This window comes from Anabrus simplex, chromosome 1 (genome assembly GCF_040414725.1).
Source record: "Anabrus simplex isolate iqAnaSimp1 chromosome 1, ASM4041472v1, whole genome shotgun sequence".
NCBI classification, from domain to species: domain Eukaryota; kingdom Metazoa; phylum Arthropoda; class Insecta; order Orthoptera; family Tettigoniidae; genus Anabrus; species Anabrus simplex.
In genome coordinates this window covers 726377684-726397872 of record NC_090265.1, presented here as the reverse complement: position 1 = coordinate 726397872, position 20189 = coordinate 726377684, and the positions used below count along the sequence as shown (strand labels likewise).

The window sequence follows — 20189 nt, the reverse complement described above, 5'->3', positions numbered from 1 at the left end:
GTGCATACACTAGATCTCTAAAACCGCCAAGTTATAGCATGTGCACTACAGGTAGACCTACAACAGACTTCTGGAGTATGAATTAGTGACCAAACAGTCACAAACATGCTGCGAGAGGCCAATTTATGATCCCAATGACCTGCTGAAGTACCTTCTTTAGACAGACAGCATCGTGGCATGAGACTGCAGTTTCCTAGAGATCATCTACAGTGGCAGCTAGAACACTGGCGTCCTGTGTTATTCTCCCTGAATCCTGTATCGCACTATATCTTTCAGACGGTCATCTGCGAGTCTGGAGAACATGTGGGGAACAATTTCATCTGACAGCTGTACAATCGCTGCTTACGGAGGTGGATCTGGTATGGTGTAGGCATGCGTAAGTCTTGACACGAAAATCAATATTCTGATCATTTGCAATGGATCCTTATTGGCTCGATGGTATGAGATTTTAGTCCCAAATATGATTCCTCACTGGGGAGAAAACACAATATTAATCCACGATAATGCTAGAGTGCATGATGCAAACATCGTTCGCAGTTTCCATTCTGCAAGAGCACCAAGGTATGGCCATTCAAATGTTCGACTTGAATCCAACGAAATAAGCCTGAGACCAACCGAAACAATGCATCCAAGCAAGAAATCCACCATCTCAAATACTACAAACCCTTGAAGACGTCCTTTGGAAAAAAGAAGATGTCTGTCTCAACTGAACATGCAGGACGCTGTCAGAAGCGCGAGGTCTTGTGAAGCGGTTATCCATGCTGCCACTGTAGATGATCTCTAGGAAACTGCAGTCTCATGCCACGATGCTGTCTGTCTTAAGAAGGTACTTCAGCATTGGGATCATAAATTGGCCCCTCACACCATGTGCTGAGAAGTATATGGATTTATTAAGAACTAATGCCTCAGTTATGGTTCTAAGTGCTACCCGTGGTGTGTTTATATATGATGTCCATGTGGCGGTGTTATCTTGGGACTACAATCTGTTACAAGCGATATTAAGTTCATACTTTTACTATATTTGTGTGCCCTAAGTGTCCGACATCTTGTTTTCCTCCAATCAATCCATAGTAAACACTAGTTAGAGGGGCAATTTATTATTCTTTTTTTTCTCTCTATTAATCATACTGCCCTAAATGTCGGCCATTATACACAGCCATGGAAACCACGATGCAGATGGGAATTTTACCCTACATTTTATGCGTTGCCTAGGCCACAGAGTTTAAACTGTTTATTTACACCTTCTGCCCTTAATTAGTCAGCCATCTTTAGGGTGGGGTCGGCATTGCTTCACGTCCATAGATATTAACCACAAAGTGCCCTACACACGACCCCCGGGTGGTGCTAAGAAAGCAATAACTGTGGCTGATGGACCTATCTTTTTAAAGATCTTCCAGCAATGACAAAAGTATTTCTTAGAAATAGCTCTTCTCAGAGCTACCAGACAAGAAACATCAGACCTTTTATCCGTGTCTTCCAGCTTAACGTAGAAAGCATCAGTAGAGCAAAATGTGACTGCCTATCCAAAGTTCTCCTGGATAATAATATAGATGTTGTGAAAAAAAAAAAAAAAAACCATACAGCCAATGAAGAAGAGTTTCAAAAAAGGGGCTGCATTAATGGTTGTACAGCTCTTGGTACCGGTACAACATATCACAGTGCACATGGTATAGCTACTTATGTTCGTAATAATATCCAAGATGCCTCACTGCTCTTTCAAAACGAAGACGAAGACATTCATTGTGTTGCTGTGCGAGTGGCAGATGTTACTATTTTTAACATTTATAAACCCCCAAATGCACAGTGGCCAAGTACCGTTCTACCTACTGCTCAACACCCTGCAGTTTATGTAGGCAGTTTCAACAGCCATCACGAACTATGGAAGTACTCTAATAACAATTAATGTGGAACGAAACTCGTAGAATGGACAGAAATGAACAATCTCCATCTGATTTTTGACCCAAAAGATCTTGGTACTTTCCAATCAGCTGCATGGAACAGGGATTCCAATCCTGACCTGTGTTTTGTTAGCTGCAATGAGGGAGGACAGCCCTTACATACCAGTCGTAAAGTGTTAAGACATGTGTTTCCCCACAGTCAACATCGCCCCATTATAGTGGATATTGGCATCAAAATTCCTGTTGTACGGTCAATATCACATGCTCAGTGGAACTTCAGAAAAGGAAATTGGTCAACATTCACCACCGAACTGGATAAATGCGTTCGGTGGATTACTCCCAAGTACAACAATTACAAGCATTTCATAGGTGCAGTTATGATGGTGGCTAAGAAGAGTATGCCTAGAGGCCATGGAAAAGAATACATCCCTGGTTGGAACGTTGAGACTGATGCACTCTATAACGAATATCTGCAGAGTGGTGATGAAGACATAGCTGATGAACTCTTTCCAGCATGGATATTATCCAAAGAGAACGGTGGATTGAAACATTGGAAAATATCGACCTAACTCATTCCAGTAGAAGAGCTTGGGGGCTCCTCAGAAAACTTGGAGGAAGCACACCTTTGGTGAGCAACAGTCTGGAGTTACTCTGGATGAAGTAGCATCTCACATCGTCACAACTTCCCAAACTCTATCAGATAAGAAACATACCAAATACATACAGTGCCAGCTCCAAACTCTGAAATCAAGAACACCATCTACATCAAGGTATTCACAACCGTTTACAGTGCAAGACATCAATACTGCTCTCAAAGACGTTAAACCAAATAAAGCTCCAGGTTTTGATGGCATTCATCCAGAATTTCTCATTCATTTAGGGAAGAATGCAAGAAGTTGGCTGGCAAGGTTTTATACCAACCTTCTACAGAATGGACAACTCCCGGCAGAACTCAAACGAATGAAAGTGATTTCCATCTTGAAACCAGGTAAGCCTGTCAATGACTCAAGCAGTTTAAACCAATTGCCCGCTTAGTTGCTGTTATAAGCTTTTAGAGAGGCTAATCTACAACAGAATCAGCGCAACTATTTTTCAGCATATTCCAGTTGATCAAGCCGGATCCAGGCCAAACCGCAGCTGCTACGATTAAGTACATTCACTGACATCTCACACATTGAAGCAGGTTTCCAGAAACAACTCAAGACCTCAGCTGCATTCATTGATCTTACAGCAGCATTTGACACAGTCTGGAGGGAAAGATTAATTTACAAGCTTCTTCGAATTGTACCCTGTAGGACCATCGTGCAGGTTATAAATAATATGCTCAATGACAGAAGATTTCGAGTGTGTATGGGAAACAGTATGCGTAGAGAAAGGAAGCTTAAAAATGAACTACCTCAAGGATTGGTTCTGTCTCCCCTACTGTTCAATTTGTATATCTCCGATCTTCCAGAAACATCATCACAAAAATTCTGTTATGCTGATGATATAACACTAGCCACTCAACATCGAGACCTTAGTGTGACAGAAGAAGTGTTACAAAGAGACCTGATTTCACTTGAAACGTGCTTCAAGAAATGGCAACTGAATCCTAACCCTAACAAAACAGAAGTGTCATGTTTTCACCTGAATAATCGCCAAGCTGTTCACATGTTTTTGTCATCGTGAACTTTGGCACAGCTGGTATCCAAAATATTTGGGTATTACACTTGATCGCACACTATCTTACAAACAACATCTTACGAATCTGTACAAAAAGCTCAAAACGTGTAATAATATCCTTCAGAAATTGTGTGGCTCAAGTTGGGGGTTCATCAGCAAAGACTTTAAGATCTTCTGCTTTGGGACTGGTTTTCTCGTGTGCTGAGTACTGTGCACCAGTTTGGCTGAATAGCCCATATTCAAGACTCATTGATACTCAACTGAATGCTAGCATGCGGTTAATATCTGGTACTATCCAGACCACACCACTTTACTGACTCCCAATTCTGTCAGGTATAATGCTGCCTGATTTAAGAAGATCAAATGCTCTCATTCGAGAGTTCAAGAAGACAGAAATGAACCCTCAACTGCCTGCTTTGGATGTTATCCCTGTTCTCAAAATAACAAGGCTCAAGTAACGTCATCCATCTTTGCGTGATGCTCTCACATTGGCTGATGGGAATTTTCACCCTTTAGAAGAATGGAGAAGTCGTTAGAAAGTTGCCACAGATAGTTCCTTACACACCATCTTTTCTGGTGAACATCATCTACCACGTAAGATTTGGACCACTCTGAATCGGGTGAGAACAAATCATGGACGATGCAGGGATGCCCTTTATAGGTGGAAATATATTTCATCACTAGAGTGCGACTGTGGTGCATCTCGGCAGACGATCCCCCATATTGTAAGTGAATGTACACGACGTTCCTACACAGGTAGCCCGAGTGACATTTTGGAACCAACAGAGGAAGCCGTACAGTGCATCACCCAACTGGACATTCTGCTATAAATCATGTTTCTTGTCTGTGTATATTTGTAAATATTATATACTTGTATATATGTATCTAACTTGTTGCCATATGCCAATAATAATAATAATAATAATAATAATAATAATAATAATAATAATAATAATAACCACACAGCAATTTTGGTGTAAGTTCATGACACCTTGTCCGATGACATTGTGTAGTGAGTGTCCAAAGAAAGCTTTTAATTAGATTTTTCAATTGGTGGAAATAAGAAGGTTTATTTTCACTGCGTGTCTGTTTTAATTTCAATATGTATGCGTATTGTGGAGTATGCACATATACAACAATAATTATTAATGCGTATTGTGGAGTATGCACATATACAACAGCGGCCATATTTCTTTTTGAGCAGTATATATTATGCAATTTTAGACCAAGAAACTACAGGACATGAAAAGATGTTATAACTAGGTCCTTCAATTTACTTTTTTAAATTGTTTTAAATTTTAAAGTTTAATTTGCTTAAAAAATTCTAATTTGAATAACTTCTCATGATGTAGTTAATGTATGTATGTTAATGTATTTATAAGTTAATGTTGTGATAACAATAAATTAGGCTATTTATAACATAGGCCTAATTCCAAATAATCTAAAACAATTAAGAAGCCCTTAAAAGAGGGACAAATATAGTATGCGCACTTTTTAGCGATAGATTTTTGTACTCATTGGAGAAATAAGAAGGGTTCCGTTAATACTATCAACTGAATGGAAATGAAATCTGAACTGAATCGATATGAATTTTATAAACCTTTATTATTTTAAGCAAACAACTGTATCACACACACAATATATAATACTATATAACATTTCTCGTTGCGAAACGTGTTCCTAGCATGAATTCTATAGTTTGGCTTTGCTGTGTAAACAACAACAGTGCGAGTACTTAAAGTGTACGCCAGATGTCGCACAGCGATGATAAGCGATTCTTAGTTTGTGTTTCAAAGGTTGCCAATACGAATCTCGAAGATAACCGAAGTCGACCACTTCAGCACTAGGGTGTAAATCTATCACTAAAAAGTGCGCAGATAGTATGTATGCACAATATGCAAATACAATAAATAGTACTGACTGACTGATTGAATGTTAATTCAACATCCTAGTTCATGAACCATGGACAACGGTTGAATAGCCTAGTAAGTTGTCCTGAGAGTCAGGAAAGCAGTTTCTATGGAATAGGAGTGGGTATCTCGGGCATGTTCTGAATTGTTGACCCCCTTGTATTATGGGCACACTTTATCTGGATGCATTTACACCCTAGTGCTGAATCTGTCGACCTCGGCAATCTTCGAGATTCGTACTGGCAACCTTTGAAACACAAACTATGAATCGCTTAAGCATCCCTGTGCGACATGTGGCGTACACTTTATGTACTAGTACTGTTGTTGTTTACACAGCAAAGCCGAACTATGGAATTCATGCTAGGAACAAGATTTGCATAGAGAAATGTTATATAATGTTATATAATGTGTATGTGACACAGTTGTTGGTTAAGGTGATAACGGTTTAGAAACTTCATATCGATCCATCATATTCTCGATTCAATTCTGATTTCATTTTCATTCAGTTGGCAGCACTACCAGTACCGGGACAGCTCCCTCCTTACTCCTCACCCCCCCCCCCCCCCCCCCCCGTATACCAATGCATCCAGATAAAGTGTGCCGATAATACTTAAGACGGCTAGGATATATTATACGTGAAACTTTTAGTGATACTTTGGCTCCATAGTGCTGAATCGTTAGACCTCGGTTATCTTCGAGATTCGTATTGGCAACCTTTGACACATGAACTATGAATCACCGTGAGACATCTGACGTACACTTTACGTACTAGTACTGTTGTTATTTACACAGCAAAGCCAAAATATAGAATTCATGCTAGGAACAAGATTCGCATCGAGAAATGGTGTATAATGTGTGTGTGTGTGTGTGTGTGTGTGTGTGTGTGTGTGTGTGTGTGTGCGCGCGCGCGTGCGTCACAGTTGTTGGCTGAAGATAATAAAGGTTTAGGAGATTCCTATCGATCAATCATACTATCGATTCAATTTAGATTTCACTTCCATTCAGTTGGCAGTATTACCGGAACTAGGGTAGCTCCTCCTTACTCCTCACCCCCGTAAAACCAAGTATCACTAAAAGTTTCGTGGATAATATACATCACTGGTACTCCCTACCTGTTAAGAGGAGAAATCCTCGCTGGGACTATGTGCAAGTAGGGTAGCATCCTCCTTTACAGAATTTATTGAGCTCAGAACATTTTAATCAGGTCTGGATACGACTTTCAATTTCTCTTTGCATCAAACATGTTTGCAAACTACGGTACAATGTTATTGCCTCATTGGATCCTCTGACATCAATGACAGTAATATATCAAGATAAAATATACACTGGGCAAACGACAAAGATGATATGTCACTTCATTTCAATGAAAGACTACAAGCCTGCATTACTGTTCAGAGACCGTTTACAACTTGAAGGTTCTGAATTTGATGGACAAGGCCTAGTGTTAAACCTTCAGGTTCCAACTATATATTACAACCCTTTAGTGCTAATCATTCAAGCTACAACTGTATTTTCTAGCTATTTAGTGCTAATCCTTCTGGTTTCAACTGTATTTTCTGGCTATTTAGAAATGTAAGTTTCAATCTACTGGCTGACAGTCCATCATAAGTGTCCTTTTCAGTACCTAGAACAACATTTTCGATAACATCTTAAGACAGAGACCTAAATCTTATGTTAATTACATGATTAATCCTGCCAATCTAATAAAACTCTTAAGACTAATGAGCCTTTGTATAACACAGGTACATCCAACTATTAATTGTAAACCTTCAATAATCTTAGTTTCCAGGACAATATAATTATATATAGGTCTACATGCCTTTATGCAATATTATTAACATAGTGTATATAACTATTCAAATCAAATGATTTTGGAATTTGCCTGGTTAATGTTATGAAAATATCTATCAAGAGTATGATCAAGAGAGGTACACACAAAACCCTCAAACTAATAACATTCCAGAAACTACTTCGGATAAAATCATACAGAAATATGTAATTTAAATAAACTTGATGATTTTCATGCAATGCAGTTTTCGTTTCATGTACAAACATTATATTCTTATTTTTGCGAAAGATGCAAACAGAGTTACCGAATCAATACGATATAGATCAATTATACCTAATTAATGTATATACTAATATGGACGGCAATTTTTACCACAGACAACATACAAACAATGCAGTGATCAAATGTCCGATCAATTTCCTTGGTAATTAAAATAACCCAACTATAATGGACTCGCACCCGTACTGAGCTCCGTACCGAACACGGACATCGTCCGCGAAACTAAATCACTTATCAAAACCTTCCTGGAGTGTTCCATAACACAGCCTTTAACAATAAACACGCTCATAAAGTACCCAAACGATCCATTCATCTCTTAACTTTTAATTATGCGTTACATGCCAGTAATCTAAATAAAGACAAATGGCAACCCTAACCTCAATGTAGGTTATGCATTGCTACCCGACTTAATTACTATGGAGCCAAAACCTACTCAGTGAAAGTAGTGATAGATTAATAAACTGTGAAATATAACTTACATTTTCACCACAATAGGCATTTTTTGCTATTAAATTTCTATGCCAAACTTCCCGCCAGAATATTGAAAATCACTTGTTGCGTTCATTACAACAAACATCGAGCACTTCATCCATGAATCCTTTCATCGATTTTTCACTGTTGATCGATATATTAGTTACCTCATTCGTCAAGTTGGCCAAAGTGCTATCAACTGCTATAAAAGTTATGCCTCATTTTCATTCTAGTCACTACTACAGCATCCAGTAAAGAAATCTCACTATTCGTAAGACCAAAATTCACATTCGTATCATTCATAACCTCAAAGTATACATCCTGCGATGATCGTTTTGTTTTCACTTGTTTTACCACAAAATGTGCGGCCACATTATCGAAAATACTTCACTAGCAGTTGATTACTGGGTCAAGAAGGACTTCGCAGTAAGTACAACACAGCTTTATCGTAGAAAACTTCCGTTGCCATATTTGTGTGAGACTGTTACTATTAATCAGAGTGCCTTAATCAATACAATTCTCTCTTGAAGTAAATAAACTAATTGCCGGTTGATTATAAATCGGAAGGGTTACCACAAAAAGTTCAAAAAAATTCCTATGAATCAAACACTGAGGTACACATTTAAACAATCCTCGACTCCGGCATATTCTTCTATCACAGGTAGTATTTAGTAACGACGCGAGGAATGGAAACTGTATCCGAAAGATTAAAAAATATTAGCCGAACGTAGCGGTATATATATGTAAATACGTATTCATGTTATGAATGTTAGCGCTCCTGGTGGGCAAATCGTAAGTTTTGGCCAACATATGAAGAAGAAAGGAACTAAAATTGTTTGAAAATATTGTTATAAAATGCATTGGGAATTTGAGTGTAGTGTATGGTATCACTCGTTGTCGCGAACGTAACACCATTGGATCCTGTCATGAATGAAATGTTGGGTACTGAGAGTTGATTGTAAAATATCATAGATCAGATAATGCTTGGCTTCTACTATCTGGTTTTTAAATTATATGTGGAATGCCCAATAAGGTAAAAATACTGGAAATCACAGGGCATTTAGTAGAGTTTTGCAAATCATAGACGGGATAGTATGAATTGTCGCTGCTTGCATCTGCGTTTAAACACTGAAATATGTGATACTATACCATATTTTTTATAGATCCAATTATTATTATTATTATTATTATTATTATTATTATTATTATTATTATTATTATTATTATTTCGAATAGGCCCACTTGTTCCCACGCTTGTTCAACTTTGCCCGGTATTGTCGCATCTCCCGGCGTAGCATTTTTCTTTCCTTTGTCCAGGGGATACCTTTCTTCTGTTTTCTTTCTTTCTGAAAACCGCGGACTTTTTAAAAAAAATCTGTTTCGTAAGTCTGTAGGCTTCCCGTTCTTTAATAACCTCCTCTCAGTCTGTCAGCCATTTGGTACAGACTTTCTTGTTTCACCAGAAGGTGAATAGGCAGTTGGTCAGTCAGCTGGGAGACAATTTTGCCTCATTTCCAGGACTTTTTTCTTTTCTAACTATAACTTCAGTGGAACTCTCAACACCTCATGTCATAACATAGGAAAATTGCAGTAAACCCTATACCGGTACCAGGCCTTTGAAGCTCTTACTCGTTTACATTTGACAAATGGATGTTTTAGTATATAAAATGATAATTAAACATTAATGAAAAGGTGGAAAAAAAAAAGTCTTAATATACCCTAATTTTCACATTAGCTTTCAAATTGAGTTGGTCATATCAGTGTTGGCATATTCACAACTTTGTTTCATATTGTTCGTGTCACTTACTTGATGCCACCAAGATTTGATGTAGCCTATGGTAAGGCTTGAAAAACATACAAAGGAGCCTCAACCAACTAGATGAGCATCAGTGCACTCCCTCTCTTCGTAGAAAACCACTTGTTGGTGTGATTATCAGGTTTTGCTGGAAAAAAATTACTTTCAGCAGTAGAAATGGGATTGCTGTTGGTGTTATTAACAGCAATGATGCAGCAGGCATTTCCTTCTCAGTCAGGAATTCACAAAAACCTCTTGTAACTTGTTGTCTCTTACACAATCTCTCCTCTTCAGTCTCACTGAAATTAACATCTCCTTTTCAGCACTGTTTGACCAACTTTCTGGTTATAAGTTAAGAACTTCATTTTCCCGTATTGAACTGAGATTCACAGTTAGAATTAAAAAGGTTCAACCTATTCAATACAAAATGTGTTGTACAAGGTGTTCACAACATATTATTTATTATTACTAGTACCGGTTTCGACGCTTCATGGCGTCATCATCAGCTAGAAATCACAAAGTGGGCAGAGTACATGTCATAAAAGTTGTATAGATAATACATACATTGCAAAGTACAAAGTACAAATGATAGGCTGTTGAATAGTTGAATAGGTCAACTTTCTGGTTGCGAGACTTTTGTCCCTCCTGGTATTTGCTTCTCTTTTGTAAGTAGAAAGCGGTTCTACATTTGTTGTTTCAAGCTATCCCTAAAGAAACTTCACATTCACACATATTCTCTGCTACATGGAAAGTGGAAAGGATATGATACATTTTCAGGTTTAGAAGACGAGAGAGCAAGAACAGATTCTTTCGTTGTTCCCCTCTTAGTAGCCTCATACGATATGTAAGGGGTACAAATAAGGCATCCTCTGACTCCACCGACAGGGGAGATAAAGAGTTTGGATAAAAAGACAAAAAATGAATGTATCCTATTCACAAAAGATTTATAGGCCTATAATACTAATCTGATTATTAGTATTGTTAGCCAGCCCTGTGGTGTAGAGGTAGCATGGCTGTCTGTTATTCCAAGCCCCTGGGTTTGTTTTCCGGCCAGTTGAAGGGTTTTCTGGACTGAAGATTAGAATGGGGTTCACTTGCTAAAAGATTTTCTCAAGCTCCCATATTGACCTACCTAGTACGTACATAGATGAACAATGGTTGCCATGGTTAGAATGACCCTGATTTGAGGTACACCCCCAGCCCAAAAACATATCCATGTTAACATTTTGGATTGGGAGAATGATTCATATTTGTTATATGCCTAGTTGCCCTCTTCTCTGAAGTCCCAGTTTAGAAATACAAAATGTGTGTTCAGGAACCATTAAAGACCTAAAAGTTGAGCTGTAGAAAAGCCCTACACTTGACCATATAAAGCCAGCCTCCTCTTCCTGGCAGTCAAAGAGCCTCTTTATCTGGGAGTGGAGCTCAGAAATTCTGTCTTCCAGTATTGAGCGCAGTATCATTCTAGTATTTTTTTTTTTCCACACAGACACAGATAGGTTTTATGGTGATGATGGGATGGGAAAGCTCTAGGAGTGGGAAGGAAGCAGCCGTGGTCTTAATTAAGTTACAGGCCCACCATTTGCCTGGTGTGAAAATGGGAAGCCATGGAAAACTATCTTCAGGACCGCCAACAGTGACATTCTAAAATTTCTTTCAGTAGATCCACTTAATTGTTCGTAAATATACTTTGCTCAGTTTTTATTGAGTGGGTCGACAAAGAAATGATGGAGAATGTCATTGATTTGCATTACAGGGATGTGTACAACTTGCACACAGTTATTGTGTTCTTAACCAGAGTCAGTCTGATCATAATCCTGCTTAAAATCGTGTCATCTATTTGATCTTGAACCAGTCAGCCTTCAGTAAGTTAGGGGTCAAAAGATGAAGCGCCAATAGATCCAACATGGGAGGTGTGCCCCCCACCTAACTCTGGGCGATCGGGTATTGCTTCCACTTGCTTGTGCCAGGTTCCTCACTTTCATTTTTCCTATCTGGTGCATCCGTGGTGGTTAACTTCTCTCTTGTGAACTTAATGGTATTCTGGTTCCACGGTCTATAAGTAGTATTACAAATAAAACTCCATCTGTTTCATTACTCTAATTTATTTCAGGATGACCCAATAAATGCACATGCACATATACATACACAATTCTAATCAGCCACGAATGGCCAAACTTACTAATTACAAGTCTGTTTAAAAGTCTCTCTCCTCCTTATGACACAGCAGGCTGTCCGGCCCGTTGCTATACCTGGGGACGGTTAATCCTTGCTTTCACTTCCCCAAGTCCAGTCACCTCATACAGCGGCTGTGTGTAGATGGCCGGATCTGAGCACAGGACTACGGGCCACTCGATACATGATGATTGTTCATTGGTTCAACTCCACACACAGTCCTGTAATTCACACAGTAACAGCAACAGGTCAACTTTATTCAACAGCAGGATGATACAACAGCAAACATTAACACAGGTCCATTTACCTTCACACTCACAATAGCAGGTTTCCTCGCTCGCTCACGGTGATCATCAGATCACAGAAATACACAAGCACACAGTACCTTCAGGTAGTACATGTCTTCCGTTCCATTGTCTCCAGCCCACTAACTCACTGAGTTCTCCGACACCACAACAACAGCTCCGCGTTCAGACCTCGGTGGACCACTAGCGACAGCCATGACCTCATTCACCCTCAGATCAGCCACCGAACCCCAACACACTGACTTCACCACGAAGTCCAACACTGACTCCACCATGGAGCCCAACTCTGACTAACTGTCCGCGACTACCCTCCCTTTATATAGCTCGGGTGATATGAGCCAGAATTTTTGTGAGGTGACTAGAGGCAGAACATTCCCGTTGAATCTCCAAGAAACTCACCGGTAAGCCAGCCAACGAGAACAATACACGGAAAGGCTGGCTCCACTCCACAAGTCGGCTGGGAGATCCCAGGTTGTCTGAGTCACTAGCCCCTTCCTGGAAGTACCAAAAGGGGCTACCACGGGGCTGGCACGTAACAGTAGTCTTTTACCCTTTCATCACTCTTCCTTTTATTTTCCCCGAAACCTTCATTCATTCTTTGAAGTGTCGAACGTCTTCCTGTTTCTCCTATAATGACGATGGTTTAAGTCGGGATGATTATCTTGCATTTCTCCTTGATATAACAGTCATCACTCTGAATGTCGATATTGAATACCTCCGCATCGTTTTTAGGAGCCAATCGGTACCATCAAAGGCTCTGTGATCGTATACAACTTATTGCTCAAATATTGGAAAGGTAATGGGTGAATAGAACTGGGGGTCTTAGGAAAGAAATATTTCCAATATTCAGCAGATATTTCAGAGTCTGTGCACTGTATCTGGAAAGTGGCAGTGCAGAAATAAGCTGCCTGTGCAGGCAGCATCACTGATTGCTGGTCCTATGAGTGGTCAATGCAGAAGTAATAGAGTGGGAGATGGAACATAACATGTTAATGCTGCATGTTTGGCTGTTCATCTTGAAGCAGAGAACATGTCAAAATGGGAAAACTAAACTTGTTCCATACTGAAAATAAAAATCTCCATACTAAAATTTTAAAATAACTGTAGCGTAGCAGAAGTCGGGTGCATAATGTTCTGTATATCTATGTAGTGTATGGAAGAGTATGTGGGACTCTGAGTGATCTTAACTCGCCTGCTTTTTTCTCAAGAGTAGCTGGGAGAATCTAAAGTGAGCATGCGCAGTCACTCTCTGTCCTCTTCCGTGTGATGTTTTGCATGACCATACTTCACAGATGCTACACAAAAGGAAGAACTCGCAACAACATAATTCATAAACTATGTGGAACAACTTGAGGATCTACAGCTGCAACTCTGCGATGCTCAGCCCTAGGGTTGGTGTATTCAACTGCAAAATACTGTGCTGCTATCTGCCCACACTCAACTGCACACCACAATGCGTCTCATCACTGGCACAATCAAACCTACTTCTATACAGCGGTTACCAGTGTTAAGTCATATTCCTCCTCCAGATCTCAGATGTTCTCCTAAGAGAATTCAACAAAATGAACAATCCAGAACTGCCGATACATGATGATATCAGTGACCCAAATACTAATCACCTGTGTTCAAGAAAACCACCAACAAGAGATGCCATGAACTAGAGAAACAGCAACTACTGTACCAAACTTCCATTGAATGGTAGAAGAGACTCAACTACAAATACTACCCAACAATGCCTCCCATGAAGGAGACACCAACACCTGGCTTCAGCCTTCCTCGAAGACTATGGTCCACACTGAACAAGATTTTCAACCAACCATGGGAACTGTGCAGCCACCTACAAGTGTAAGAGAATTTCAACGCCTGAGTGTGACTGTGGTGCTACACAACAGACGATCCAGCACACCATCACAATAAAATTGTAAGACAAGAAAATATAATGGCAGTGCTAGTGACTTTGCTCTCGCGACCCTTCCAAAATTTAGATATACGTATATAGAAGTGTAGATCCTACCTAAGACAGACAAAATTTAGATATACATACATAGAAGTGTAGATCTACCTAAGACAGACAAAATTTAGATATACTTATGTTTTCCTTGACATTGAGAAGGCATATGACATCATTGCAAGAGAGAAGATATGGGAATGCCTGAAAAATGGAATGTGCCAGAGGGACTGGTGAGGAAAGTTCAGATGCTGTATGAGAACTGTACCACCTGTGTGCGATTGGGTGACGGACATTCATCCTGGTTCAAGGTAGTGCACTATCCCCATTATTGTTTATCACCATCCTGGATGACATAATGAAGAACATCAAGAGAACCTCTGGTGAACTAAATGCAATGGCTTTTGCTGATGATGTTATGATCTAAGGAGAAACTGAGGAACAAGTACAGTCAAGACTCAATGAATGGAAGGTTAAGTTCCAGAAGTTCAATCTCAAGATGAGCAACCCAAAACAGTAGAGATGGCAATAAACAAAGAGGAACGACCAGCGAACATCATGCTAGGAAACCATCCACTAGAAAGTGTGGAAAGCTTTACATATCTCGAGATACGCTAGCCATAAAGGAGGTGGCAAATAGAGTGCAGAAGAGCTCTCACTTTTACCAGCAGGTACACACACTCCTCTGGGATCCCAAAGTACCAACAAAATCAAAGCTGGTGATATTCAGTTGGTACTTCATACCAATTGTAACCTATGGTATTGAAACCTGCACCCTCACTAAGAAAGATTCATCAAGGTTGCAGGCATCTGAGATGAAGTTCCTTAAGTCCACAATTCAAAAAACCAAACTGGACAAGTTAAGAAATGATGTGGTTAGGAAGTAAACTGGGATTGAGACGACATTGTTAGATTGAGTCAGCGTGTCAAGATTGAGGTGGTTTGGGCATGTAATGAGGATGGAGCCAACAAGGACAGCTTTTGTTAGCTTGGAGAGACATGTGATAGGAAAACGGATGGTGGGAAGACCAAAAATCCACTGGATAGACATCGTACAGATGGACATTGCAGATCGAGAAAGCATACTGGAGGATGTTAATTAACCACACAACGTATCTGAGTAAGACAGAATGAAAGAGGCTCGCCAACAGTACCCGGGAAACGAACTGTGAAATGATGATGATTATATAGAAGTATAGGTCCTACCTAAGACAGATCTCTAGCCATATGTTAAATAAATAAATAAATAAATAAATAAAACATTCCATGTCCAGACTAATACTAGACTTGTCTTTTTCTAACTCTCTGTAAGGGTCTAATTGCATCTTGATGACCTGTCTCCATGAGTCTCTGTCCTGGGCATGGTGCTTGCTGCAGGTTCTCTCTAGTCAAGCTCTTTAGTTGATTTACCCATCACAAGAGAGCACATCCTCTGGGCCTTTGTCCATTGGATTTTCCTTCATGATAGCCTTCTCCAGTTCACCGAGTCTCCTAACAATGTGACCAAAGTACATGAGCTGTTGTTGTTCGATAATTGTCGATAGCGTTATTTTGATACCAAGCTGTTTCAGGACCAACTTGTTAGTTCGGTGTGCCGTGCAAAATATTCACGACATTCTTCTGTAGCACAACATTTCTAAAGAGTTGGTCCTGCGGCAGTCTGTCATCCTTAACATCTGGGTATTTGCTGCGTAGGTAGCATGGGGGAAAAATGACTGACGACCGAAATAAGTAGTGCCCCTCCATCAAGTATCAACAACCTCTTTTGAGGGTTGATGAACAGGTGGAGCTTAAGGGCACCCTCATACCCTTGATCTGCGAAATCACCCCTAAAGGTGGATGAACCAAACCAGTTGTTCAATGACATAGGATATGGAAGGAAAGGGAAAACTACCACATGCAAGATCTTAATGCTATCCGATGAGCGCATAATGCAGAGTCACACTAGAATAGAATGATCCGGAATCCAGTTTTTACTGGAGGAATTTCCTCATTCCTGCCTGTACCTTAAGGGGCTCATTATTTGTGAGCACAAGCTGAGCCTTGATATAGTTTCACCTGCTTGTGCTAGATTCCCCTCCTCTTTCCTTCCTGACCTCCTTTGGTCACTCGCCTTGTTCTTTTCTCACCCCAGTGATATTATTGATATTATTTTTTTTTTTTTTCTTTCTTAACTGTTCTATTTTTGAGAGATTGTCATTTCCTTCTTCCAGTTACTGTTACCATTAGAAAGGTCTTGTTTTTCCACTCTGTGGGTGATGGTGGTAGGATACCTGCCTACCTGTTGTAATAAATGATTAAAAGAGCACCCCAGGAGCGGGAGTGGCAACCACGGGACACTAAGAGAGTCTGGCGTTGATTCCACTTACTTGTGCCAGGCTTCCCGCTTTCATCTTTCCTATCTGACCTTCTCTGTTCAACTTTTGTTTTCCGACCCCAGTATTAGGTTGTGAGGCCTCGTCTATTTACTCTTCTGATTATTTTTTCGTTTACCACATTGCTTTGAGTGCCAGGAGTGTCCAAGAACATTTTCAGTTCCCCAGGTACATGTCTTTCTGTTTGACGCCCAAGGGCGTCCTGCATGTCTGGATGTGGGATTTTTAAGGTCAAAGGTATGGTCAGAAAAGGGGCAAAAATGGTTCTAAAAATACATTCTAAAAGGTCAATCAATCAATCATTCAGTCACTACTGATCTGCACTTAGGGCAGTTGCTCACATGGCAGATTCCCTATCTGTTGTTTTCCTAGCCTTTTCTTAAAGGATTGCAAAGAAATTGGAAATTTATTGAACATCTCCCATGGTAAGTTATTCCAATCCCTAACTCCCCTCCCTATAAACAAATATTTGCACCAATTTGTCCTCTTGAATTCCAACTTTATCTTCATATTGTGATATTTCCTACTTTTAAAGACACCACTCAAACTTATTCGTCTACCGATGTCATTCCATGCCATCTCTCCACTGACAGCTCGGAACATACCACTTATAATAAAGTATAATAAATTTACTCATTTGGGACAAATATTTCAGGTTCCCTATGGGAATCAACACCTATGTCAGCATACCACTTAGCTCGTTGCGTTGAAGGGGTGAAAGTTCTCCCAAGTCTTCCCAACCCAAACTTTGCAACATTTTTGTAATTTCCTGTGGGAATCAACATCTATATTATGCTACTCTTTTGTCAGAAATCACCCAGAACAAATTGAGCTGCTTTTCTTTGGATTTTTTCCAGGTCTTGAATCAAGTAATCCTGGTGAGGGTCCCATACACTAGAACCGTACTCTAGTTGGGGTCTTACCAGAGACTTACATGCCCTCTCCTTTACATCCTTACTACAACCCCTAAATACCCTCATAGCCATGTGCAGAGATCTGTACCCTTTATTTACAATCATATTTATGTGATTACCCCAATGAAGGTCTTTCCTTATATTAAGATCTACAATGATCCCCAAAGGGAACTTTCACCCCATCAACGCAGTAATTAAAACTGAGAGGATTTTTGTTATTTGTGAAACTCACAACCTGACTTTTAACCCCGTTTATCATCATACCATTGCCCACTGTCCATCTCGCAACATTATCGAGGTAATTTTGCAGTTGCCCACAATCTTATAACTTATTTATTAATCTGTACAGAATAACATCATCTGCAAACAGCCTTATCTCTGATTCCACTTCTTTACACATATCATATATATATATATATATAAGAAAACATAAAGGTCCGATAATACTGCTTTGAGGAATTCCCCTCTTAATTATTACAGGGACAGATAAAGCTTCGCCTACTCTAATTCTGTGATTTCTACTTTCTAGAAATGTAGCCACCCATTCAGTCACTCTTTTGTCAAGTCCAATTGCACTAATTTTTGCCAGTAGTCTCCCATGATCTACCCTATCAAATGCTTTAGATGGGTCAATCGTGATACAGTCCAGTTGACCTCCTGAATCCAGGATATCTGCTACATCTTGCTGGAATCCTACAAGTTGAGCTTCAGTGGATTAACCTTTCCTAAATCCAAACTGCCTTCTATCAAACCAGTTATTAATTTTGGAAACTTGTCTAATATAATCAGAAAGAATGCTTTCCCAATGCTTACATGCAATGCATTTCAAACTGACTGGCCAGTAATTTTCAGCTTTATGTTTATCACCCTTTCCTTTATATACAGGGGCTACTATAGCAACTCTCCATTCATTTGGTATAGCTCCTTAATGCAAACAATAATCAAATAAGTACTTCAGATATGGTACTATATCCCAAACCATTGTCTTCAGTATATCCCCTGAAACTTTATCAATTCCAGCTGCTTTTCTAGTTGTTGTTGTTGTTGTAGGTAAATTTTAATACTTCTTTAGTATTAGTCACCTCCTCTATCTGGACATTATGCTTGTAACCAACAATCTTTAGATCCTGCTGACTGAATACTTCTGCCTTTTGAAGATCATCGCATACACACTCCCCTTGTTCATAAATGATTCCTGGAATATCCTTCTTGGAACCTGTTTCTGTCTTAAAGTACCTATACATACCCTTCCATCTTTCACTAACGTTTTTATGACCACCAGTTATGCTTGCTATCATGTTATCCTCAGCTGACTTCTTTGCTAGATTCAATTTCCTAGTAAGTTCCTTCAGTTTCTTCTTACTTCCACAGCCATTTCTATTTCTTTCCAACCTGCACCACCTTCTTAGTCTCTTTACTTTCTGTTATAATATAGTGGATCTTTACCATTCCTTACCACCTTTAAAGGTACAAACCTATTTTCACATTTCTCAAAAATTGCTTTAAACCCGTCCCAGAGCCTGTTTACATTTTTATTTACCGTTTTCCACCGATCATAGTTACTTTTTAGAAACTCCCTCATGCCTGTTTTATCAGCCATATGGTACTGCCTAATAGTCCTAATTTTAATATCTTCCTTTCTTTCACATTTATTTTTAAGTATCACGAAAACAGCTTCGTGATCACTAAAACTATCTATTACTTGGGTTTCTCTATAGAGCTCATCTGGTTTTACCGGCACCACATCCAGAATATTCTTCCCTCTAGTTGGTTCCATCACTTTCTGAATCAGATGCGCTTCCCATATTGACTTATTTTCCATTTGTTGGTCATGCTTCCTGTCATTCATATTACCTTCCCAATTGACATTTGGTAAATTGAAATCACCCGCTACAATCATGTTCCTTTCCTTATCGTTTCCCACATAGCTGATTATCTTATCAAATAATCCTGAATCAGCATCTGCGCTACCCTTTCCCAGTCTGTACACTCCAAAGACATCGAGTTTCCTATTATCTTTAGATATGAGCCTTACACCTAGATTTCATGTTTGTCATCCTTAACTTTTTCGTAGCTTACAAATTCTTTTTTCACCATAATTTATACTTCCCCTCCTACCATTCTTATCCTATCTCTACGATACACACTCCAGTTCCGTGATAAAATTTCTGCATCTATTACATCATTTCTCACCCCTTGCGGGTGGGGGACGCACATGTAGAATACACCCGTGGTATCCCCTGCCTGTCGTAAGAGGCGACTAAGAGTTAGACCTAGGTGCGGACATGGATTGTGGTTTGGGATAGTGTGTTGGACCTCCTGTGGATGGGAGGGGCTGAATACATTCACAGGTAATCCCTGCCTGTCGTAGAAGGCGACTAAAAGGGTCATGTGGCCATGGTCCCCTCTTTAATTTTTATTGTTTTTTTTGAGGGTTAGTTGTAGACCATTTCAAAATTTTTGATGTGCGTGCTGCTCGGCGATGGAGCTCCTACATGTGCGACTACGCTTGAAAGCCCATGTCAGTAACTACCCGGGAAGCAGCGGTTGGGAGTGTCATGTACCTGACAACACAGGTCCCCGCACAGCTGAATGCCAGAAGAACATTTTCTTATTAACTATTTTTATTTATTTTTACCTATATTTAGTGCTCTGTACACGGTATGGG

At 39.7% G+C, this 20189-nt stretch overlaps 2 protein-coding genes across 3 annotated transcripts in view; one reads left to right on the top strand and one right to left on the bottom strand.

Moving 5' to 3' along the window:
* The window catches only part of LOC136857424 (chromosome transmission fidelity protein 8 homolog), a 41426-nt gene extending 33272 nt beyond the window's left edge, over positions 1–8154 (bottom strand). Inside the window, exon 1 of the mRNA XM_067136077.1 lies at positions 8018–8154. Coding sequence (XP_066992178.1) covers positions 8018–8037 — 20 coding nt within the window. The 5' untranslated portion in view covers positions 8038–8154. The remainder of the gene's footprint in view (positions 1–8017) is intronic.
* Positions 8155–8231: 77 nt separating this feature from the next.
* Positions 8232–20189, top strand: part of LOC136857422 (protein artemis) — a 149381-nt gene continuing 137423 nt past the window's right edge. The window contains exon 1 of one of the 2 annotated variants that reach the window (XM_067136073.2): positions 8232–8435. In XM_067136073.2, coding sequence (XP_066992174.2) covers positions 8370–8435 — 66 coding nt within the window. In that variant the 5' untranslated portion in view covers positions 8232–8369. Of the gene's footprint in view, positions 8436–8909; positions 9043–20189 lie in introns of those variants that run through there. The other variant, XM_067136074.2, reaches the window with a different exon arrangement.